We start from the raw sequence: 25942 nt of genomic DNA on the forward strand, positions 1-25942 counted from the left end.
CAGGAAGCGAGCGGAAGCAGGTGGCTCTCGCGAGGATTTACTTAGACCCCAGTCTGGCTGGAACGGGGGGGTGTTTCTTAAAGGGCGAGGGGTTTAGGTCATCGTCCTTTCCGCCCCACCTACTGGAATGGAAAGGACATCTGACGGTCTGCGATGTGCTTTTGCGCTCGGGCCGGGACGCGCAGTTTGAATTGCGTCTGAGAAGCGTCAGTGAAGCGCCTCGCGCTTCTGGGCTTCATATCTGACAAAGCGCTCGGGCCTGCGTGCGTCACGGCTGCGCGGACTGGGATTCAGACTCTCCGCCAGGGTGTCCGGACTGGGAAACTTCTGAGTAGTCCGGGACCGTGCCACCTGCAGGGACAAAAGAGGCACGTTCCTTTCCGCCCAAGTGCTAAGAGGGGTTCACTTTGGACCTGGAACTTTACTGGGGGGAAGAAAGCAGGGGCTGCCTGATGTTGGAGACCTGAGGTATCTGATGCCGTGAATGGTTTGGTCTGAGAGTGGAGGTGGGGAGAGTGTTGAATCAAATGGGCAGTTGTCTTTTTGAGTTAGGAGCGTTCGTTGGCTAATTTATGTCTCTTCACGTCAGCTGGAGTCATTCAGATATTGGGTCCAAATTGCCAGGCCTGGTTTTCTTGAGGATACTGAGAACCAAACAGGTAACAGGGCCTACCTTCGTGGAGCTTTCAGTTGTGTATAGCCATTTGTGATTTTATACTTGTGAGTAATAAGAAAAAAAATTGCGGAAATACACAAGTACTTCAGAATGCTGTGAGAGTGAAATAAAAGAGGAGTGAGTGAACGCTCTAGAATGAGATCCAAAGGGTGAGTCGGAGTTTGTTAAGAGGGAGCCTAACACATCTGAGGAACTACAAAAGCTAGTGTGCTGAAGCAGGTCAGTAATTTATGTGAGAGATAATTGTACCTTAGACTTAATGCACAAGATGTGAGTGGTATTTGTAGGTTGGAATGGATTGGATGGGTTGGATGAAGAGGAAGAGCAAGAATGGCTCCCAGAGAATTGCTGAGATAAGGAGCAGGTTGTGGGGGATGATTGAAAATTTCATCTTGTGCTTATTAAATTTGAGATTGCTTATGAGACATGCCAGTGGTGATTCCAGTCAGACAATTGCATTTGTGTGGGCTTTGAATCCTTTTTGTGTGTTATCTCAACATTGTCCATACCTTGGAGATGGAGGTTTTACTCCCATTTAATAGACTGGGAAACTGAGACCAAAAAAAGGTGAAAAGGACTTGCTCAGCAACCTGGTTACCTATGTTTCCATAGGATGAGGACATGGACTTCCTATAGGGCAAGTCTTCTCTCCCCCAGCAAATGAATTCCCAGGATGGAATCTCTTCTTAGGTTCCATTTTGAAATTTTCAGGGTATGTTCACTCATTATATATTTATTGTACTTCTACTGTATGCCATTCACTGTGCTTAGTAATGGGCCTCCTTAAGTTGTCATAAACACCATTTACAGACTGGGTGCTTACCATGTCCCTCTCTTTTCCTTGCTTCATTCCCCTTGTCCCAGTTCTTACTTTCTACACTAGGTTGCCTTGATTCTCTTTCCTGCTCATCTTTATGTTTATGTTTATAGTGTTGCTTCACATCCATGTTTGTTGGCTTTACAGGCTTTCTAGACTAACTCACAGGCTTGCTTTTTTGTGTGATTCATACTGAAGAAAGCATGGTGAGATCCTGGATAGAACTGCTGTTTATTATTGTTTGAATCCTTGAAACTTGGTGATTACCAAGATATGCAGCTTATTTCTTAGAATATTCTAAACCAGGCTGTTTACCTGTAGCCACAAAAGCTTACTTACCTAGTTGCTGCAAATTTACCATCTCTGCACTTACAGTTGAAAGTCAGTGTGTTAGGAGCTGGCATGGATCTCTGGAAGAAGAGATTTGGGAGCAGTAGAACAGGGATGCTATTTGCTTTGGCAAAGAGGAGGCTATTCAAATAGGGCCATGACCATTCAGTGTCCAGGAGGTACCTCCCATAATCTAAGGGTGATACAGATTTTCTCAAATGCAGAATAAGTAAGTTCTCTAGGCACAAATTGTCCTCTGAAAAATGAAGGATTTGTTCTGGATGACCTCAGAACTTTTTCCCTAGCTCTAACATTAGGTAATAATGTTGAATATGAGGTATAGATGACATTCCTAGTTAATAGGTGGGGATATGGGGGAAAGAAGAAGAATGGATTGTTTTGATGTTGAAAACACCAGTAGCAGCTTGAAAACAAAGTGCTGTTAGGTATAGAATGAGATAACTGGTTGCTAATGTTGAGGCCAGTATGAGTAGCCAAAGTGAAGAAGGCAGGGAAGGGATCACTGTGGAAAGATTTGATAACGGCTTTACCCTTTGACTATTCTGGAAGTCAGTGGGGTTGTTAAAGAAAAGTCTGGAGCTAGGAAGCCTTAGGGTTGAGCCTTGACTCTGCTCCTAGAGCAAGTCACTTCTTAAATCTCGGTTAATCTATTTTCTTATGTGTAAAATGGAGATCCTGCCCATTTTGTGAGACTGTTGTTGGATTAAATTATTTGTGTGAAGTTCCTAGTACCATTTACAGCAACCATGTGTCACCAATGAATTTTAGTTCTCTTTTTACTTTCTCCTAATTTGTTCTGTCCTCTTCTACTCTTTTCTATATTCATCTCTTGAGGACCTGTGACACTACTCACTTCATCATTCTCCAGCAGAAAATAAACTTGAGACAGTAAAGGAAGAACCCAAAGCCCAATTCCTAGGGATTTTTCCCTCCTGGGGGAAGAGGGAGCCAGTAAAATAGGTCTTTGGGATGTTTTTGCTTGCTTCAGTGGCTGGTGTGTTAATGATTGTGAGAAAATCAGAACTTTTCAGAGTTGAAGTTTTAAATATTAGGTATTTATATCCCTAACTGTATTAGTGAATTTGAGGAATGCAGTTCTTTAGATTCCATCTTTAAATAAAGGAGTCTTACAGCAAGTAAAAGGCAATGAAGAAGACCTAAATTATATGGTATAATATAAAATTCAAAGGATTTAAAATTTGTGTAAACTGACACAGTTGCTTAACTATGTAGTGCAGATGTGTGTGAAAGTGACTTGAAAGCCAGTGTAAGGTGTCACTCCCTTGTGGACACCTAGTGGCAAAATGTAACCCTTCTTTGGGAAGGGGGACTGCAACTAAGGAGTGACAGCAGTTTCCTCTCTAGATGACCAGACATCTTTACACCAATTTATAGTCTTGTTAAATTAAGCAGATTTGACCATTAAATGCCTTACCCTATAATTATTTCCAACTTTAAGAAAATAATGCACATAGAGAACTCTTTGTTTTTTCTCCTTTCAGTTCTAGGAAAAAAACTTTTTCTTCTTTTAGAATCCCTATTCTAGAGCGCTCACTAGCTGGAGTAGGTCTTCCCATAACACGAATAATTAGCAGGGTGAGATTGAGCCATGCCCTTGGACTACCCTGGGAGGAGGTAATGTTTCCAGTGCTGCCTTTTGACTCTGTAGAGATCCTTGTAGAATACCTAGACAGATGCTAATCTTTTAGTTCAATTCCATGAGTATGTATCATGTACTAGTTTTCTTTCTAGCACTAGGATGATATAGTGCAGTCCTTAAGTTTATGGTCTCTTTTAAAAGGGGTAAAAAGATACAGGAATATTAAACATAACAGTATAAAAGGAGAAATAGCTGTTTCTAGGACTGAGGCAGAAATGAACGAAATGACCTTGGAACATCTTGCTGTATCAGTAAGAAAGGAAATGAACAAAGACTACTGTGGTCTTTTTAAGAAAAATAATAATAATTTTAATACCCCGATAGACTTTTTGGTTTCTTATTGAAGTATAATTTACACTTAACATCATACTAGTTTCAGATATACAACATGATTCAATATTTGTATATATTGTGAAATGATCGCAATTAGTCTAGTTAAAATCCATCACCATACATAGTTAAATAATTTTTGTCTTGTGATGAGAACTGTTAAGCTTCCCTCTGTTAGCAGCTTTCAGATATGCACTACAGTATTATTAACTCCAGCCACCGTACTATACATTACATCCCCAAGACTTATTTATTTTATAACTGGAAGTTTGTACCTTTTTGACTCCCTTCACTCATTTCGGTCACCCCCTACCACACCTACCCCGTCCCTACCTTTGACAACCACCAATCTGTTCTCTGTATATATGAGCTTTTTTTTTTTTTAGACTCCATATATAAGTGAGATGATACGGTATTTGTCTTTCTGTGTCTGATTAGCATAATGCCCTCAGGTCCATCCATGTTATCACAAACAGCAAGAATTTTTTTTTTAATGGCTGTATTCAATTGTATATATACACTAGATCTTTTTTATCCGTTCATGCATTGGTGGATACTTAGGTTGTTTATATATCTTGGCTACTGTAAATAATGCTATAGTGAATATGGGGGTGCATATATCTTTTCAAATTATGTTTTTATTTTCTTTGGATGAACAGCCAGAAATGGAATTTCTGGATCCAATGGTAGTTCTATTTTTAATTTTTTAAGGAACCTCCGCACTGTTTTCCATAGTAATTGCACCAATTTACATTCCCACTTATACTGCAAAAGGGTTCCCTTTTCTCCACATCTATGCCAACACTCTTTATTCCTTTTATATAGTAGCCATTCTAACAGGTGTGAGGTAATACCTCATTGTGGTTTCAATTTATATTTCCCTGTTGACTACTGATGTTTAACAACTTTTCATGCACCTGTTGACCATCTGTCTGTCTTTGGAAAAACATCCATATTCAGGTCTTCTGCCTAGTTTTTGATTGGATTGTTTATTGTTTTGGTATTGAGTTGTGTTTCTTTATATATTTTGGATATTAATCCCTTATCAGATACATGATTTGCACATATTTTCCCCCACTTGATAGGTTTCTTTTTCATTTTGTTGATGGTTTCCTTTGCTTTGCAGAAGTTTTTTAATTTGATACAGTCCCCTTTGTTTATTTTTGCTGTTGCTGTTTTTGCTTTTGATGTGAAATCCAAGACTGATGTCAAGGAGCTTACTGCTTATATTATCTTCTTTAAGTTTTATGGTTTTAGGTCTTATGTGAATGTAAGTCTTTAATCCATTTTGAGTTAATTTTTGTGTATGGTATAAGATAGTGTTCCATTTTCACTCTTTTGCATGTGGCTGTCCAGTTTTCCCCATGCTGTTTATTGAAGAGACTGTCCTTGACTACTGAGGCCTTGCCAAAGTTAAGGGCCAGTAGGAAGAGGCTCCCATAGGCCAAAGTTAAAACAATTTGAGCATCAGTAAGAACAATTGCAATGAATTGAAACACATAAAATAAGTTAGAATCCATGAGTTCACAGAGACACCCAAGAAATCTCATTGGTCTCACCTTCGATTAATACAACACAACTAACTCATTCTAAAAACCGGTACATAAGGAAGCTTTCCCTGTATGAACTGTATCTCAGGGTAACTAGTTACTTGTTAAGAGGGTAAGTTTCTTACCTCTTACAGAGGAATTCCAACTAAAACATGAAGAAAAGATAGAAGTACAATAGTATACCTTTAATGCAATTAGAGATCTAGGTAATGATCATCAGTGACTGGTTAACATCACAAAAGAGCCAACAAGAATTATGTACCTTCTGATCAAAGTACACACCACCTAATCTTGTAAGAAAGCTGAAGTTGAATCAGTCAAGTGGGGTTGGAAGAACATGTTGAATGGCATCACAGGGATGCAATCATTACAGTGTAGGCGGTTACTGGACAAGTGGCACAGTTTCTAAACAAATAGCAAAGTTGGGGGAAAAGAGACAGGGAAACCTATAGTTTAAAAGAGACATATCAACCAATATAGGGTGTGGCCTTTATTGGTTCCTGACTAACAGTTCAGAAATTTAAGAAACAATTAGGGAAATTTGAACATTCAAGTTTTTGCTATTAATTTTTTTAGATGTGATCGTGAGACTGTTATTTTATAGAATAATCTTTTTAGAGGTATATACGGAAATGTTAGAGAAAATAACGATTTCTGGAATTTGCTTCAAAATAATCCAAGGGAAGATGGGGGAAAATACAATAAAAGCTATACTAAGTTGCTGAGTTGAACATTCAAAAACTGAAAAATAAAAGGATGTTAAGAATTTGAGTGAAACTACCAGTGTGGGAAGGCAAGAAATGGGAAGGCTTCATAGAAGGTATACCAAGGATACCTAAGAAATGGGAAGGCAAGACTGAGAAAACAGCCACTGGAAAGGGGGACACAGACCAGGGAGGTATAACTTGAATTTAAGCAGTTAGACTGGTAGCCCCTCACCCAAGGAGTAAAGACTTGGGGCAGCGGTGATAGGGAGTGGGGAGTCCACATGATTTTAGAGGGTCCGTAAGCCACTATAAAATGCAAAATTGGGAATATTATTTTTTCTGGGGAAATGGTGCATTGCTTTTACTAATTTCTTGAAGGACTCTTGTGACCAAAAAAGGGTAAAGAACCAGAGATTTCCTAAATGGGAAATCAATCTATCTTACCAGTCTAATTGCTTAAGAACTTATGATTTCGGTGGAACATTTTACTTTCCTGTTTCCTGTTATCTCAGAGTTGAGGCTTGTAATTATTAAGGCTGGTTCAGATACAGTCTTCTCTTCAGTGTGAAGATAGATTTCTGTTTCCTGACCTACTGCAGCAGAGATGGGTGTGATGATGGTGCATTGTATTAGGTTTAATCATACAAAATTGCTGGCATTTGACTTTTGACCTACTGAAATGGTGTTTAGGTGTTTTTTCCGTAACTGCTAAGTTATCTCCATGCTGTTCACAGACTGAGTAATGTAGGTCACATTATAGTCTTCTATCTAGGGCTTTCACTCATTTCATTGTACTTCTGAGACTAGAGGACAGGAAAGAATACATAGGCCTTACAAAGCAGCCTTGGGACTGGAGAATGAAGTCACAGTGGTGTTTGAAATAGTGAAGGGTCTTTGCTTGAAGCAGTTTATTTTAAAAATTTGTGTTGTCTCTTTGCTTCCATTCTGCTTTTCTCTTGACTGCTCCTTCTTGCTATAGAATCTCTAGTATAAATGTTATACTTAAGCTGCTCTCCCTTCTGAGTGAGGCAGACCGCACTCTTAAACTCAACACCAATTCCCACACCTCGTGGCCTTTCTCTTGCCTTCTGAAACAGCCTGCCCCCTGTCTATGGAGTATGTATCTTCTCTGAATAAATCTTTTACTAAAAAAAAAGTTATACTTAAAATTAAGCCACACCCAAAGATTACTTATTAAAGGTATCTTAATAATGAAGACGTGGAACAAAGCATAGAATTGACATCTTGTTCTCCCTGTTGGTTGATGCACTGATAGACACACATGTGTGGTGTTCCTACCAATAATGACTGGACATAAGGAAATCATCAGATGAATCCAAACAAAGGGCCATTCTGTAAAACAAATGGCCTGTACCCTTCAAAAATGTCAAGTCATGAAAAGACAAAAAAGGCAAAGGAACTATTCTTAGTAAAAAGAACAGCTAAATGCCATGTGTAATCTTTGATTTGACCTTAGATGAAAAAGTTATTTAGGCAACGAGAAAAATGTTAACATAGACTATATATAATAGTATATCTGTGCTAAATTTCCTGATTTTAATAGTTGTGGGGAGAATGTTCTGTTCTTATGAGTGCTGAGATATTTAGGTTGAAGTGTCTTATGTTAAGAAAACAAATATATGTATGGAGAGGGAGTACATGAGTGTGAAAGTGCAGATGTGGCAAAATGCTAATTGAATCTTGGTGAAAGGTGTTTGTATGTGTCTAGACTTTCTAAGAATGGGTTAGAAATAAAAAGTTGAGGAAAAAATCAACCCTACTTGGGCAAATAGCAACATAAATTTTTTTAAGATCACATAGATGAGTCAGCATCAGAATTGGACTTTATACCTAGGAAGTTTAAAAGAAAGTTGCAAATTTATTCTGGTTACTCCTATTCCCCAGGATACCTCAGGCCACATTTTCAGTCCTCTAAACATTACTATTAATTTCCCCTTGAATTCTTTTTCTAATTAATATTTTTAAAAATCTTTAACCAGTTAAATTCTAGATTCCAGGTTTGGTTTGTTGTCCCTAGTACTCTTGACAGATGAAGAGTACAATTTACACATAAACTTCAAAAATAAGACCTTTATCTTTAAAATGTAGAAACCAAACCAGAGTTTCAAAGTGGGAGAGATCAATTGACTTGACAAACAATTTGAGTGTTTATGTGCCAGGCATTTTTCTAGTAACTGGGAAACAGCAGTGAGCAAAAAAAAGTCTTTGGCCTCCTGAAACTTACATTCTGGTGGGTGTCTCAGTCCATTCTGGCTGCTGTAACAAAATAACAGACTAGGTGTCTTATAAACAAAGTTTATTTCTTGCAGTTCTGAGGCTTAAGTCTGAGATGGTGCCAGCATGGTCAAGTGAAGGCCCTCTTCCAGGTCACAGACTTAATGTGTCCTCATGTGGCAGAATGGGATCATGGATCTCTGTATCCTCTTTTGTAATGGCACTGCTCCCATTCATGAGGGCTCCATCCTCATGACCTACCACTTTCCAAAGGCCCTACCTCCTAATAGCATTACCTTAAGAGTTAGGATTTCAGCATATGGAATTGGGATGGGGGGGCAGTTGAACATAAAAACTCAGACCATAGCAGTGGGGGGAGAACAAATTAGGTGGTTAATAATTGTTATGGAGGGTAGGGTAAGGATATGAAATGACAAGAACCTGACAGAGACAACTGTTTTATGTTTCACATCCTTAGGAAAAAAATGAGGGATGAGTCAAGTGGAAATCTGGGGAAAGACTGTCCCAGCAATGTGGAAGTGTAGTTGGAAGGTAAGGAGAAAGGTAGTGAAGCCTGTAGGCTTAGGGAAGAGCTTTGGGCAGGTAAAGTGATAATGACTGCTAATTGTTGTGGGAAAACACTGAAGTTGCAAGGGTGTAGTTTTTAACTGGGGAAGACTACTTGGGGGAATAACCCAAGTTTTCCTTTTCAAACCTATCAAGCATTTGTCACCACGAAAGGAAGAATGCACCTGAATTTAAATTTGGTTTTGCCTTTCAAGGCTGCGCTAAGTTTTATTGCTAGGTAACTGCTATGTATACTACACACGGGGCAGCTTGAGACAGTATCTGTGGGTGTCTACCCAAGTAGCTCTTCTTCCACCTTCCTAATAGAACCTATTTGTTCAGGGGATGCCTGGTTCCCTCCTCTCACTGATCTCAAGGATGAATCTTGAATGATATAAGCCAATAGTTCTTAACTGGAGAGCTTTAAATGCTTGAGGGGCTCAGTTATCACAGTTGGTTAACACTAGAAGCATTTAGTGGGCAAGGGCCTACCAGAGATGCTAATTATCTTCCCCAGCATGCCCCAGAACAGTCCTTCATAAAGAATCACTGCACATCCCACAGTGTTCCCACCAAGTGTTCATGTGGCTGAAACTTGAGCCTAGCATTTTTCACATGAATCACAAGAAGCTTTTAAATGAGTGTTGACCAAATACTTATTTTCTAAAAATGTAATTATGTAAATAATCTCCTTAATTTCTAAGAGGTAAATTTAAAGAAATAAACTTTTAAGAAATAATGCTTAGTCACCTTTCTGGTTCTGAAGTTAGTATGTGATACTTAAGAACTACATGAGAATTTATGACAAAGAAGCTCGCTAATGATGAGAAAGCAGAAGTATAGAATCTGGGTTCCTGGTAATGAGCCATTGAAGTCATACCTTAGGACTTAATACTAGACATGTTTCATTATAAGCCAATTCTGGTTAGGCTTTTAGAGCACAAAGTGGCTTGAAAACATGAGGCCTGGTTTTCAATATTCCAAACCTCAGATGGGGCTAGAAAGGAAAAGAAAACCCTCCTGAACCAAACTTGTCCTTGGTGATACTTATTAAATCTTGAATTTGTCTATATTTTTAGCCAGTTAGAAAAATCCCACTAGACTCTAGGTCAGAAACTGGGAAATGTGATTCATGCCATTATTCTGGAAGCTGAATCTCAGGGCTTCAATCCTCACCAACAAGAGATCAAGATGCTTTTCATATTTATTTATTTTTAAAAAAATCCAGAATGGATCAAAAAGAACAATAATCAAGGATACAGATACCAGACATAGGCCAAAGGGTAGCTAGAAAAGTATGCCACAGGAAAGTTTTGGAGCCTTTTGTTTTAAAAGCTAGACCTAACATAAATAGCAGCTAGTTTAGTTTTCCATTAATCTAGCTTCCCCTGCCCTACCTCCCAACATGGCACAGCTGACTTGCCTTGCAGGGACTCAGCGGAAGAATCCCTTATACACACAGGCTGGTACAGTAGTACTCAGCTAACTAGATGGATCCCATCCCACTGTGGTCTCATTCCAGGTCTATGCCTGACTACCTTCATTGTGTGTGAGATGGTTTCACCCCTTGAAAATATGGCTACTTCAGCACAGAACAAGGTTAAATCTTTCTAATGATCAGTAAATCATCTTCCCCTCCATTTACATGCAGCTGAAAAATAGTGACAGGCTAGGAACAGAACACTGTGAACTTTGTACTGTTGGGATTGTCACTCATTAAATGATCACTAATGGTCACTAAATTTACATATTAAGGAAATTATATATAGAATACTGCAAAAACACAGTAAAAGTCTGAAGTTTGCCCATTTCTGCTCAGGAAATCCCTTCACTCCCAAGCATAACATGTTGTTCAACTCCAAAGTTTACTGCTGTTACTGTTTCTCCTCCTTTTGATTTTCCTTTTGTTCCCCAGTGCCAGAACTTCCAGAGCCTTCTCGCTCAGATGCCATCTGTAAGAAAACATTTGAGAGCCACTCATACAATGTTAAAGCTGACAGTTTGCTCTCTGATGCATTAAAAATCAAAGAGCCATTATCTTGCCTATTCCACTCTCCCTCCCCTTTCCTTGTACACTGTTGGTAGTTTCAGACATTCCTTCCCTTTGACCTCACCCTCCCAAAGCAGAGTAAAGAAAGCAGGAAGGATATTTCCAACTCCGACACTCCCATTTCTATAAATGGCTGTGTAGTAGCCATCAGTGACAATAATCCATAGCAGTTACATCAAGTTAGGAGCAAAATACTCATTGAGGAAGAACACCCTTGTACCTTTTTGTATGCCATTTCAAAGAGTTTCAGTGACGCTTGCTGAAGGGAAGATGCTGCCTGCCTTATGTTTTCTCCTGTTTCACTATCTTTTCGAGCCAGGAGTTCCCTCATTTTGGAAATCTCTTCTTTTAGCTTGTTGCACTTAAAAACAAAACAAAGCCAAACTCACTTTATCTGGGTTTCTTTTTCCATAACACACAGCAAAACATTCAAAAATGTTTATTTAAAAACTAAATTCCTATCAAGACCCACACAGAAAAACAAATTTCACTGGCACTGGTAACATTGCCTCTCAACTTCTCGAGCTATTTTAAGAGTTTACCTCATCAGCAGGCAATTGGTCCTTGAATTCTTCCATCTTGGTTTCTGTGTCATGAATGATTCCTTCAGCCATATTAACTGCTTCAACTCGTTCCTAAGAGAATTTTAAAATGTAGTATGAAGGGGGAGGGTATAGTTCAGTGGTAGAGTGCATGCTTAGCATGCACGAAGTCCTGGGTTCAATCCCCAGTACCTACATTAAAGTAAATAAATAAACCTAATTACCCTAGCAATGTAATATGAATGAAGACTTCCAATCAACCAGTTGGCTGAATGTCCTCAGTAGTATACATGGTAACAAACTAAGTATACATAGTAACTCACTAATTTGCATAGTTACAGAGTAAAAACAGCAAGAGGGAGAAATCACTGTCTGAGATGTCTTTTAAAGGACTTTAGATTCTGTAACATAAAAATTTTGATATGGGAAGACTGAGAATAAGTAAGACAGAATTCCACACTTAAGTGAGCCAGGTAATCACCTTCTTTCGCCGGTCTTCCTCAGCATACTTCTCTGCATTTTTAACCATATTTTCAATATCATCTTTGCTTAAACCACCAGAAGACTGGATCACAACTGTAGTGAAAAGAAGGCACCTCATTATTTCCCAGGTAAAATTATATACCTCCTCCTCCTCTTAAGAAAAAAAATCCTCCTGCTCAGGGTAGCCAATTTTGATAATGATTATGAAGAGGAATATCCTGTTGTCCTATAATAAGCAGAAGAAAACCAAGAGCCTGAAATATACAAAGACCAATTGTCCTGCCTACCAAAACTTCAGCAGTCGAGAGGCTTGGTGCTTGCCTGTTTTGGGGAACAAACACACTTGTTAATGTGACTCATAACCTATGAGAAAGGGGGCAAGAGGACTCATCCTCCTCCCCTGAGGCTAGGGGAAAGAGGTGCACAACAAGAGGGTCTAATTGCCCACAGAGAGGAACTCTGAAGTCCCTCACCTCACTCTTACAGTCCGATAAATAAGACCACTTACTCTGCTGCTCGCGTCCTGTACCCTTATCTTTGGCAGAAACATGCACAATCCCATTGGCATCAATGTCAAATGTAACTTCAATCTGAGGGACTCCACGAGGGGCTGGAGGAATTCCAATCTAGAATAAATACCAGAGTAAGCTCTTCTCACAAAGGGGTCCAGCGCTCCATTTCCAAAACCTATATGGTCTTCTGGGGAACAAATTACTTGGGAAGGAACAAGTGAAACCTTCACTTAATTAAATGTACAAAAACACAAGTTTGTAAGTGAGGGCAGTAGTTTCATTGCTGCCTGAAATAAAAAGAACTCATACCAGTGAAGGTTAACTATATAGCAAGTAACCATAACGGCTGCATGTACCAGAGGAGACAGAGTGAATGAGAGCAAACCTCTCTATTGTTCATCTTACCAAGAAGCAACAAACAATGCTGACAGAAACCAGTAACATCATCAAATGTCTTTAAAAGTAGTAATGAGAAATTTCTTCAAATAAGCACTGTTTATGAACTATGTTATATGAACTATGTTAAGACAGCTTTGTCTATCAGTAGTTTATGGTAATGTTAGGAATTGGAGTAATCTAACTTTACTATGAAAAGAATGAGAAGCATAGTCAGGACTCCTAATACCTACCAAAGTAAACTGTCCAAGAAGTTTGTTGTCTCCAGCCATCTCTCTCTCACCCTGACACACTTTAATCTCCACTTGAGTCTGTCCATCAGCAGCTGTAGAAAACACCTAGGGAGAGGGAAACTTCCTGAGTTGGCAGCCTGATTAAACTACTCTCCGTTGCAAAGTGCAAACCAAAGGAAGAAATTCACATCCCGACTATGGAAGAGTGCTAATGTACACCGTGTTCAGAACAAAGGCTTAATGTCTTTACAGAGGACAGGAGTAGGATTAGCACAGCCAGAGGGCATACAATAGCTATTGTTTCAGCTAAGCAGATGCATTGTACAAAGATGCAGCATTAGCACAGAAGGCCTCAAGAGAAGAAGCTATAAAAAGAGGTTGAAATATGCTCATCTAGGGAAATGGGTCAGACAGGACATGTATTTTGTGCTCACAGTAACGAAATAGCCATACTTTTCTTCAGAATGGGAATATGTCATCGCACCAACATAGCAATAACTATAATTTGGGGGGGGATGTAAAAATTGGGAAAGTTAGGAAATAATTCTTAATCCAAGGCCAAGCTATTTTCCAAATACCCCTAGCCTGGTATCTCAGAACTCCTATCATTCACTAGAAAGACAAGCATACTCCCCTAGGTCTCAGCCAGGCCATTCTTTTCACTGCCTTTGAGAACAGACAATCAGGAATTTAGTCTCAAATGATGAGGCTCTTTTTGGCAAATTATTACAATCCTGTGAAGGAGATACTATTGGGAAAGCTCACAGAAGTGGCTGTGATCACATCACTCACAGAACCTAGTATATCTGTGACAAGGTAAGGAGGGGCAGCTCTTACCTGGCTCTTCTTAGTTGGAATAGTGGTGTTCCTGTTAATAAGTTTGGTGAAGACACCTCCCAGAGTCTCAATACCCAGAGACAGGGGAGTGACATCTAGGAGCAGCACATCTGTGACATCACCAGCCAGCACTCCTCCCTGAATGGCTGCTCCAATGGCCACAGCCTCATCAGGATTGACAGCTTTACTTGGGGCTCGGCCAAAGAGATCCTGCACAGTCTGCTGAACCTGAGCACCAAGAAAAAAGAATTTTGTCACCCACTGCTTAGAGCAATTGCCTGAGAAGGGAGGAACAGCAGATGTGTCCCAAGATCCTACCAAATCTCAGGACAGGTTGCTTCAGATCCAGTGTTTACTCAAATTACTATTTTGTAGTTGATTTCTTGTCAATGAGTTAAGTACATCATGTGGGTAACATACTTTACTAGTATCTCATTTATAATCCTTTTAAATTTGGGAACAATTGGTATAAGTTTTGTTATCTGGTTCCCCAAACAGTGCTCTAAATTAGAAATAGGAGGTACAAGGCAAGGGAACTTAATTCTTATGGTTCAGGTACTTTACTACATATCAACTAAAAATCAACTTAAAAGAAGCAGTATTAATTCCATAATTCAATACTGGTGCTAATGTGGTACGTTTCCCCTCCTGCTTATTTCCCTAGTGCTAGGAAAGGTGCTATCTGAATAACACCTGGGTTAATTGTTAACATAAAGATATCTGTCTGATTCAAAGCTTCTCTTTTTTACTCTAGATTTATTGTATATAAGTACTCCAGAGCAAGATTATAAAAATCAAGGCCCAAGACAACTCTATTCAACCTATGAAGAATTAACGCCTTCAACAAGTACTGTGCTCAGTCATTAGTTTTCCACACACCTGTCTTTTCAGAATGATGTGTTGATAAAATGCATCACTGCACAAATTTTTGTTGAAGAGATGCAATTAGAAACCTCACACACTATGCTGCAAAACATAGGTCCAAAACTGCCCCTAGAGAATAGTTAGTACCAACGTGTTAAGATGTCTGACCTTAAACTTTCATTCCTAAAAATTCTGTACAACTAAAGTTCAGGATCCTCCCTGCTACCACCCCAAAGACATTCTCCCCTTCCTAATCCTTTTTAAAAACACCCTTTAAGAACTCTTTAGCGAAGACAAAAATTCATCCCCCTTTCAGGTCAGTGTGACAGAAAGGCCACATATTCATGACCCTACACAACATAAGCCATATGCTGTGTTTTAAGAAATCATGTGTTGATCCTCTCTGCTCTCCATGCCAAGAATTCCACAGGTCCATACCTTGGGCATCCTAGTCATGCCACCAACAAGAATTACTTCTCCTATATCACTCTTGCTGACTTCTGCATCTTGCATGGCTTTCTGGCATGGGGCAATGGTCCTTTTAATTAGATCAGTTACAATCCCCTCAAACTGCGCCCGGGTCAGCTTCATATTCAAATGTTTGGGTCCAGAAGCATCCATTGTAAGGTATGGCAAGTTAATGTCAGTCTGCAAAGGAAGCAGGGAGACAAACAGTTAAGTTTCATCATCCCTTCAATGAAAGACTACACTCTAGGAAAGGAAGGCTTTGAAAGCGACAGGGAGGGTCTGACACACTAAATCAATGGCTACCAAAGACGGTGACTGTAAGATTCAACCTCTTATATTCCCAGAAGTTAATACTATAGAATCTGTTATTAACAATAAAGAACAGAATAGAGAAGCAGGAAAAATCCTCCATTTAGGAGGCGAAGAACTGTCTTGCCACTACACACACATTAAGAACCACACTACTGTGTTCTTCAACCAAGTTAAAAACACTCCATGTACATGAAGAAAAATATCAAAGGTATGCTCTGAACCAAGTAATGTGCCACCAAACCAGGGCTTTGTAAGTTTCAGGAAGATGGTTAAGAAAGGTGCAACAAAAAAACTAAAGAAATACAAGGACTGACTACTCCTATCACGTCGACAGAGAGCAACTAACACTTCTACAGTCACACCATGTTAACATCTAGTATTTAATAAACCACAAATCCAAATAAGGCATGGATAGACTATTCAGACTAACAAAACTCACTACTAAACATCACAAACATACTTGCATTTTCTCTAAAATTAATAACTATATGCTTTATATATGCAGACATCCAAGATTTATATAAAAGGTTGCAGATATAAAGACACTAACTTCTTAGGGATGAGAATAAATACACAAAGCTGGGGGGAAAATCCAGAAACAGGTGTCCCAGAGTTGAGCCCCCTGAAAGAGAATTACTTTATGCCACCCCTCTAACTTCACATCAAATCAAGGCAAACAGGGAATAAAGACTGAGGGGAACAAGTCCTTAAACCACGTTTCTTCAGGTGAGGTACCCTGGACATTTAAATGCTTAATATTGAGAGTTAACACACTTTCTGTAGAAAGTGTTATTGGACATAGTTTCAAGAACGACACTGACAATCTCCTCTTTGTTCACACAATGTTAACAAACCAAATCAGAAAATAAATTTACCTACATCAATGGAATTCAAAAGAACTTTCTGTGGCAATGGGAATCTTCTCTATACATGCTGTTCAATCCAGCAGCAACTAGCCAAATATGGCTGAGTACTTGAAATGTAGCTAGTGTAACTGAGGAATGGAATTTTTAAAATTCTTAATTCTAACACCCACGTGTGGTTACTGTATTAGTGCAGTTTCATACACAAGTTAGTGACAAACTGAAAAACTCCAGGACTCTCCACCCTCTAAAGCAAGTTCATCATGAAGTTTTGTCCCTCCTCTCTCTCAAATCTAATGTATCTTACTACCACACTGTAGTCCAAGTTCTTTCTCTCTCACCACCAGGTGTGCTGCAATATACATTAGCTTCCCAACGTTTTCCCACACCCAGACTGCCACAGCGCTGCCCCATGCCCAATTCTCCACTCCACCTCAGTGTGCTTCCCCAAATATGACCATGTTACTGCCCCTACCTTAAAAATTTTCAGTGGTTTGTACTCACCTCAGGAAAGACACAAAATCCCTAATCTATAAAGCCTCTAGCCTCATCTTCTATGCTTCTCCTGCTCATCAGCCACACTGATACTTTCTCACATCCTCACCCCAGAACCTCATACTTAATCTGACCCTTTACCTTTGCCCAATCAACTCACTTTTCAGAAGCTATCCTTATTACGTCAAACACCTCTGTGAGTTTCCTGTTTTAATGATAAACTTTGCCCCCTTTTAAAACACCACATTAATAATTTACATTCAGAGTACTACTTACTATTTATTACGTTATCATAAGCATGTTATATGTACTAATTTACTAATCCTCACAACACTAAGGGAGAAAGTAGCACTAATTATCCTCATTTTACAGACAAGAAAACAAACAGAAATGTTAAGTAATTCATCCAAGGTCACCCAGCCAGTAAGTAATGAAACAGAAACTTAATCTGTAGGAGTCTGCCTGCAGAGTCTGTCTTAACCTCTACATTACTTCTGATACTTATTAAATATTCTAATTAATATCCACCTCCCTAAACCATACTGTAAACTCCACAAGGGTAATAAGTGCTTCTAGAAATTTAACCTACAGACTTACAATCACACATGCACAAATGTCAATGTACAAAGATGCTCAATATACCTTACTGTAATAGCAAAATGCTGGAAAACCATCCAAAATGCCTATCCATAGGATACAGCCACAGTAAAACCAACCAACCTCCCACTCCAAAACCTGTCAATTATAAGCCATCCTCTGGCAATGCCATGTGTTTCAATCCCAACCATCGTGTTGCAAAGTTCTGACAGCAGGGACAAGGCAATACCCAACAACTTCATGGATGGCCCTGTACAACTTTGTCATTCCTCATAGCTACTTAAAAAAAAAGTTTGACTAAAGGTTACCCACTTTACCCAGAGACAGCTGCTACAAACACCCCTTCCATTCCCAGAGTGGGTGATCAAACAAACAACTAAAATAGCCATAGGCTGCTTTCCTGCTGCCACCTAAGAACTTAGAATTAGATCTCCTGCCTTCCATCTTGTTATGTCCCTGGATCTGGACCTAACATATTATTCTGTTTTTAGTGATTAATGCAAAGTGAAGCTTAATGTCTCAAAACTGGAGCAACATAGCTGACACCTTAAACAGATTCTGAGCAAATCTGATGCTCACAGAAAACATGTACAAATACATATACCCCAGCCTTTAGCCAGGTTTCATAGCTCACTTTCTAGACTGATGATGCAAATAATTAAATGAAAGACAATTAGAAACATCAAAATACAAAAACCCCAATTAAAAAACAGAAGAACTGAACAGACATTTTCTAAAGAAGAAATGTAGACTGTTAAAACCAATACCTTTAAATTAAGGCAAATAAGTGTATTCAGTGTCATTCAGGTCTCAATAAAATTATTTGGCACCAGTATACATAACCTCTGATTTGGGTGTTTAACAAATTTCAGTTCATCCATAAAAAAACATAATGCCCATTTGCTAACGGAAAAGCTTTTTATACCAAGCAGAAAACGGCTGAAAAAAAAAACAAACAACCAAAATCCTGACATGCCAATTAGAATATGCTATTCAAGTAAACTCAGGATGAAAAGATCCACCAAGACTGCTGGAATTTGTCCACTCTCACCTGCACAGATGAAGAGAGTTCACACTTGGCCTTCTCAGCGGCTTCCCGAACCCTCTGAAGGGCCATGTTATCTTTGGTCAAATCAACCCCTGTCTACCAAGTGAATACACAGTATTAGTGCATGAGATAATGAATACTGAATTCCAATGATAAGCTGTAACAAGACAAAATAGACCCATACCTTTATAAGAAACAGGAAATTACTTATTACCCTTAAAAATCTATGGGGAAAAGAAGACCTATTCTGAAAAGGCTATCTGTGTCTGGAGTCAGACAGCTGAACTGTTCTCAGTTCTTTCCAATTATGGAAATCCTATGAAGTGCAGCTTCCATAGAATTCTAGCTCAAAGAAAGGAGTTCCCACAGTTCATTTTCCAATATACATATGCCCCGCTTTTTGAAAAGTTCACTTTACACCACTTTACTTTTATAAAAGATCTACACTAGTTACCTGATTTCACTAACCAAATGAAACTCAAAAAGGATTCTCACTTTTATAAAAAAGGCAAAAAGCACAAAATAGTATTCAGCATTTGCTCTGCAGTTAGCAGTTACAGAGGCAATGCACATGCCGAGAGTAGCACCACCAAGCTCCTTCCCCAGGAACTACACTCATCATCTGAGCATCAAGCCACCAAAGCTTTGCACTGCGAGCACGAGCATTTATTCTGTGCATCTATTAACAAAATATGTCTTAAGAGAATTGCTTGTTTCATGCTATTTCATTTTATGAAAGGTTTCGTAAGAACACTCCACTTTCAGATAGTGGGGGAAACCTGTAGTCATCCCTCAGTATCTCCAAAGGATTGGTTCCTACACCTCACTTCCAATGTAGATACCCAATATCCAAAAATGCTCAAGTCCCTTGTTATAATACGCCATATTACTACTGAACACCAAGTACTATATCCTTTTAATCTGTTGTTTGTTCCCAATTTGAAGCTATAATAACCAGAACAGTTCAGTGCACACATGAAACTGGAACACATTTTCAGTGGTCTTTTCAATGCTCAATTAAGGGTAAAAAAATCATAAAGCAAACAGCAATCTGAACAAATTCTCAGTATCCCAATGTCTACATATTAACCACAGTGGTAACTAACCTCTCTTTTGAACTCCTTTACAATGTGACGTAGCAAGGCCTGGTCAAAGTCTTCACCACCTAAGAAAGTGTCTCCGTTGGTGGACTTCACCTCAAATACTCCTTTTTGAATTTCCAGTATGGAAATATCAAAAGTTCCACCACCTAGATCATATACAGCAATGCTAGAAAAAAAAAAAAAAAAAAAAAAAAAAAAAAAAAAAAAGCCTTCAAGAACAAAATTCATAACAGGGTCTAAGTTTCAATAACTAATATTGGCTATTTCCCGCCCTGGGTATAATTATGAAAGTTGATAACTACATAAGTGACATATATTTTAACATGTAGTCCTAAAAGCAACATATAAAACACACATATAGTTAAAATGAAATTAATTCAACTTTTAAGAGCAAAAACTACTCTTTTGGATGAATACTTGTCAACAGACTTACCAAGGGGAAAAAAATGACCATAGCCAGTACTTAAAAAAAACAAAAAAACAAAAACAACAAAGGAACAATCTTGAAATGAATAGAAAAAAACAGACCACAAAAGTCTTAAAGAAGGTCAAGGCATTAAATTTTTAGTGTAAGTATAAGGCTCAATCACTAAGAAATCAAAATGATGATTCAGGCTAAGTTTCAAGTGTTCATGAACCAATTCAGAACTCAATTTCACAAATCTAGGTAGAATTTATCACACCAACTTACATTTTGTCTTCTGATTTGTCCAGACCATAGGCCAAAGCAGCAGCTGTGGGTTCATTTATTACCCGAAGCACATTCAGTCCAGATATCTGGCCAGCATCCTTAGTGGCCTAAAGAAAAAGAAAAAAGCATTTTCCACCCTTTTATCCCAATACCATTAACTTCCTGAATAAGAATGGTAACTGAACTCACCTGTCTCTGAGAGTCATTGAAATAAGCTGGAACTGTGATCACAGCATTTTTTGCTGTATGCCCCAAGTAATTTTCTGGAAAAGAACCAAAGAATACAATTTAATCATGAGAATCTGTCAGATGAAACAGGCTACAATTACTAATGTAACCTAGCAACAGTGTCATCCTCTTCAAGTCAAACAGCACCCATTAGCCTTTTTAGAATTAGATCTAACATGTAGAGACCTCGTGGGGAATACTCCCATTTTAAAGGCAATGGTTGAAAACCCAAGATCTCACCTTTAACACGTTAGTTAAGGTTCACCAGCTACAATGATCTACTTGTAAATTTAAAAGAGCCACTAGTTTCTTAAATGGGAAGTTCTAAGTGTCACCTAGTCTTTTAGTTTCCCTCTGGAAAAGAGAGCAAGCAAGCCACCATTAGGAAAACTGGGGAGAGAGATTTAATTTGCAGGGAAAAGTATAAAGAGTAACAAAGTTTTGCCATTCCTAAGTCTTCTGCATAAAAGCCACAAGAGACTCATCCAAGGGATAATGGAGTACAGAAGTGAGTGATCTCCGAGGAAACATCCAGTTCTTTGAACTTTCACATATATGAACTAAACTTTCTCTCTCACCTGCAGTCTCTTTCATCTTCATCAACACAAATGCTCCAATCTGACTTGGAGAATAGAGTTTTCCATGAGCTTCAACCCAGGCATCACCATTAGAGGCACGGACAATTTTAAAAGGAACATTTTTACTGAAAGACACAAAAGTTATGTTTGAGAAAATGTGCCAGCATGACCTACTGTTAGGTTACCATACACCATGAAATCCCATCTTCCACCCCAAGAGAGCCCATGGCCAACAAATGAGAACTTCAGGAATTCATTTAATGAAAACTTTTAGAAAGAAATAATTAACACGTAAAAACATCCTGATGAAACCTGAACACTTTACTTCTCACCAAAGATTTATGCAGCTGCTCTAGAAAAAGATTACAGAGATACCATGTGACCCAGCAATTCCATTACCAGTATCTACCCAAGAGAAATGAAAACATATGTTCACACGGAAACCTGTACACAAATGTTTATAGTACCATTATTTATAAACAGCCAAAAAGTGGAAACAACCCAAATGGCCATTAATATATGGGCGAACAAAATGCAGTGTGTATGCATACAATGGAAGATTATTTGGCCATAAAAAGGAATGAAATACCTATACATGCTACGACATGGATAAATCTTAAAAACACACCTGATCAGCACACAATGGAGCCTATGCCATTATCTGCCTTATGTGTTTAACATCAATTATCATGGTCTAGGAATGATTAACCAAATCTTCATTTATCATGTCACACATAGCAAAGACCTAATCTGTGAAGGCAGAATTGAGATTTCTTGAGGATGACCCTTTTGGCAGCGGCAAGGCCTGCCCCAGGGATCCTGCTGGTAAGATTCTTCTGTGTAGCCTTTGGAAATAAATACATTTTTGTTATTACTCACATGTCCTTCTGTACTTCAGGGTCATCATATCGCCGGCCAATAAGACGCTTGGTAGCATAGAAAGTGTTGTTTGGGTTGGTGACAGCCTGTCGCTTGGCTGGCATGCCAACAAGTCGCTCACCATCTGCCGTAAAGGCCACAACTGAAGGGGTGGTTCTGGCACCTTCAGCATTCTCTAGCACCTAAAACTCCCAAAGACAGAATGAGGTTCCAGTCACCATCAGCGTCTCTGTACCAATCATTAAGACACAAAATAGTCACTTAAGAACAGTACTTCATGGGCATGCTTTTCTGCTCTGTGAATGCTGATACAGCAAGCAAGTACCACTGGAGACTGAAACAACTTATAATTAAGAACCACCACCAAAAAACAGGATCAATAAATATAAATCAAATATTTCACACTCAGTGTTGGGACAAGGTAATCTTTCCTTCCATGTGGAGAATCAAATCTACTTTTAATTTTTTTTTTGTTAAGGCGCAAGTTTCAGGAATTAAAAAGAAACTGCCGAGGAACAATTCAAAAATACAGGTGCTCCAAAATCTTGAGAAGAATTAGTTGTGAATAAAGGTTTTAGGAACAAAGGAGGCTTCAGAAGGAAAAGCCTCTACCACAGCAGGAAGTCAACAATATGCTTTACTTAGGATGCAGCCCAGGCGTTATTTGGAGCTCCACTTGCTTCTAGACTGCTCCTGCACCTCCAGCCTTGGTTAAACTGACTTACAAAAATACACGACTTTAATTATACAAGTAATCAACAATACACATCCTTCCAATGCGTCCTGATGTAATTTAGTAGTCTTATCACTACACTAGGACACACTTAAATTCTGCAAAGTCAAATACATTCGAATATCAGCAGCATACAATTAAGCACAAAGATCCTTAGGAATCATCACAAGAGTCTTAAGAATTTAAAAGCAGCTCTTAAAATGTCCTTTACCTAAGCCAAAGGACACAGAATTCTGGATTGCGTACTAGCTACCACTATGTGATCCAGAACTTCCAATCATACTCACCTTTGCTTGTTTACCTTCCATAACTGCCACACAGGAGTTGGTAGTACCCAAATCAATACCAACAACTGCTCCCTTGATTGCTTCTGATCTGTAAGACATTTAAAATGCTAAGATTATTGTTACCCTTATAGAATTCACCAAAATACTTGTAGAGATACTTTAAAAAGTAACATTTGCTACTGTGGTAAAACACAGTCTATAAATAAATATAGATGTTTCCTTTTTTCCTCCCAGTGGAACAGTTAATCACAGATTTAAAGACTATTGCTCTGAGGCTTAATACTTAACTATCTCTTAACAGAAATGAAATTACACTTACGCATAGTCCCGCCTCGAAACAACTCTAAATGCCTCATGACTAAGGCCATTCCAGCCATCCTTTGAAGAAAAAAAAAAAATTGCATCAGCCATCAACTACATATGAAAGCTTGGGCTTGTTTTTTAATCATTCTTCAGAACACATGAAAGTTTGACTTTCATTCACTTAACCAAGCAGCTCCATGTATAAAGTATTTCATGTATAATAAGTATTGTAATAACAAGTTTAATAAGGTATAAATTTTCCAAGTAAGTCAGATAAAATTAAGTAGATATAAAATTGTCCTGAATTACATTACCAAAGGGTCCCTCAACGTTGGCACTATTGATTTCAAAAAAAATCTTCGCTGGGACATAGGCTGTTCTGTACACCTTAGGATATTTAGCAGCAGGTATTTATCCTGAGTCTTTACAACTAGAATCTAGTAGTAATAGGACTACCCAGATTGTGACAACCAAAATTACCTCCAGACATTACCAAATATCCCTGGGGGAAGCAAAAAAGCGTTACAAAATATTACTCAACTTCATTATCAGGAGCATTGTCCATCTAAGCCCCAAACATGTGAGTTGCAGGCAGAAATGTAAATTACCCAGACATTTCCCCCAACCTCGCCAAGCAACTACTTTAAGGAGTAGAATTAGAAATCCTATGGAGTAAATACAGGGAAAAAAAATTGTCAGGAACGACCTCCAATCAGGATAAAAGACCCTTGTTACAACGTCGCCTCAGGCTACTTCCAAGCTTCCTTTACCCAACCTGAGTGCAAGGAGACACAATTACTATTCCTTCAAAACGTATGTTTTTGGTCTTACACCATAATGAGCAACCAGTCTGTGGCCTTCTCGTGATTTGCTTTTTTTTTTTTCTGAAATAACTAAGGACAATCTTATACTAAAGATGCTAGGGAATTAACTAGTCAAATGTTCCTAAGCAAAAAAAAAAAAAATCACACTTTGATTTTCAATTAATTGTTTAAGTGTTTTCCTTCCTTCATTACATCAAAGCAGCGGAGTCCTTCCACGCTCTATTTTACAGAGATTAATCGTCCCTCTACTTATAGGTGAAGATAAAAACTAGAGCAGCGGTTCCCTCCAGATTACGTCTTTCGCCCTCAAGACAAAAGCTGTCTCATCAGTCACAAAAGAACTGTCAGGACCACTAATCGCTACTTCAAGGAATAAAACTCGCAAAGGGCGTGACTCAGCAGGACCAGAGACACGGGGAAAAACCATTAACAAGGCCTTCAACCTGCAGCATTGAATACTGCAGGTCCGTTATTTCCCATCTCTCCTCGTCTGCGCCGGAGGATTTTGACCCCGAAGGCCGCGGCCTGCCACACTGAGTCCCAAGGCCGTAAGCCCCTTGGGAAAGGCCAGGCAGTTCTTTACCTGGTGGCGGGCGGCCGTGGGGCCCCGGGAGGCTGCGGCGCCAACGAGACGGGCTGCTGCGGCTCGGCTCGCGCTTATCATGGCTGCTAAATGGTGGAAGTACGAGGCAACAAACAGGCGCTCGTAGGGCCAGGAGTTGCGCGGAGCAGTGGTGCTAACGATTCTGGAAACCTCCAACCACGTGGGGTGGGGGGCGGGGGTTGATCGTTGTGCCTAGAAGCCCTCTCTTCCGCTGAGGCGTCGCCCGCGCTGCCTGATCAAAGAATACTTGAACGCCGCTCCCAGAGTAAGGATGTATAGCTAATATGCTTTGTAGCATGATGGTTGGAAAAAGCGTGTCCTTCCTTGCCGGCTGGGGCAGGTCTGGGCTCAGAGAGAGAGAGGAGTGGGCCAAGAGCGGTATAAGGCAAAACCTTGGACAACCCCGGTCCTCGCAGACAGGAAAGACTCAAGGTCACACGGGATACATTGCGAATGGATTACAGTCTCCTTGCGTCAGTTGCGTGAGAGGAGGGGTCTGTTGCGCCTGCGCAACTGGCATCCTGCTAAGGGCCTGGCGCGCATGTGCGCAAGGAGTGACGAAAAACAGGGGTGGAGTCTACAGCAGTCATAGGACGCTCCAGCTCACGTGAGTTTGGCCTGAGCCTTGCCCAGGGCGAGCTGGGGCGCGTGCACGCTCCGCGTGAGTTCACGTTTTCTTCCTCAGGGAGGGCGCCATCTTGTCTTGGGCCTTTGTTCTGTGTAAATCTCGTTTAACAGCCTTCATTGCTCGGAGTCTTCTTTTGTTCGTTTTTGGCTGCCAGTTGATGTAGTATCTTGAAATACACCAGTATATGCAGATCTTAGCCAAATTCTTACTGTGTTCTACAATAGGGACCCCAGGTTTTGAACTACTAAAGCAGCCTTTCTTTCACAGAGCTTTAGGTCCTGACAGGCTAATTCCCGTACAGACCATCAAGACAAAAAAAAACAAAAACAAAACAAAACAAAAAAACCCCGAGTTCAGGATGTCTTTTGCCTGGCTTTGCTGGGCCTCACTGATCCTCAGGCCCATCTCAAAACCTTGTGCTGGTTGCTACAAGAGGGTGTGGGTCCTGTAACAAGATGTCAGTGACTACTCAGCTGTGACCAGTTTCCAAT

At 39.5% G+C, this 25942-nt stretch overlaps 1 protein-coding gene, 1 long non-coding RNA gene and 1 other non-coding gene across 3 annotated transcripts; 1 reads left to right on the top strand and 2 right to left on the bottom strand.

Moving 5' to 3' along the window:
• Nucleotides 1-28: 28 nt before the first annotated feature.
• On the top strand, nucleotides 29-15364 carry LOC116662728. The gene is made up of 3 exons (XR_004318737.1): nucleotides 29-468; nucleotides 8805-8878; nucleotides 14701-15364. It is a non-coding gene; the product is annotated as an uncharacterized LOC116662728 (long non-coding RNA).
• HSPA9 (heat shock protein family A (Hsp70) member 9) lies at nucleotides 10085-24992 on the bottom strand. Its single transcript, XM_032476846.1, has 17 exons — nucleotides 24803-24992; nucleotides 23412-23470; nucleotides 23093-23180; nucleotides 22073-22254; nucleotides 21194-21318; nucleotides 20577-20650; nucleotides 20388-20494; nucleotides 19700-19862; nucleotides 18597-18689; nucleotides 15249-15458; nucleotides 13947-14174; nucleotides 13110-13214; nucleotides 12477-12594; nucleotides 11967-12061; nucleotides 11486-11578; nucleotides 11164-11304; nucleotides 10085-10845 (listed from the first exon to the last, which is right to left on the bottom strand). Exons 1-17 carry the CDS (start codon nucleotides 24881-24883, stop codon nucleotides 10768-10770), a joined length of 2040 nt encoding a protein of 679 aa, XP_032332737.1. The 5' UTR covers nucleotides 24884-24992; the 3' UTR covers nucleotides 10085-10767.
• Nucleotides 14798-14868, bottom strand: LOC116662844. Its single transcript, XR_004318934.1, has one exon. It is a non-coding gene; the product is annotated as a small nucleolar RNA SNORD63 (small nucleolar RNA).
• Nucleotides 24993-25942: the final 950 nt, after the last annotated feature.

The sequence above is a fragment of the Camelus ferus genome, chromosome 3 (genome assembly GCF_009834535.1).
Source record: "Camelus ferus isolate YT-003-E chromosome 3, BCGSAC_Cfer_1.0, whole genome shotgun sequence".
Taxonomy (NCBI): Eukaryota; Metazoa; Chordata; class Mammalia; order Artiodactyla; family Camelidae; genus Camelus; species Camelus ferus.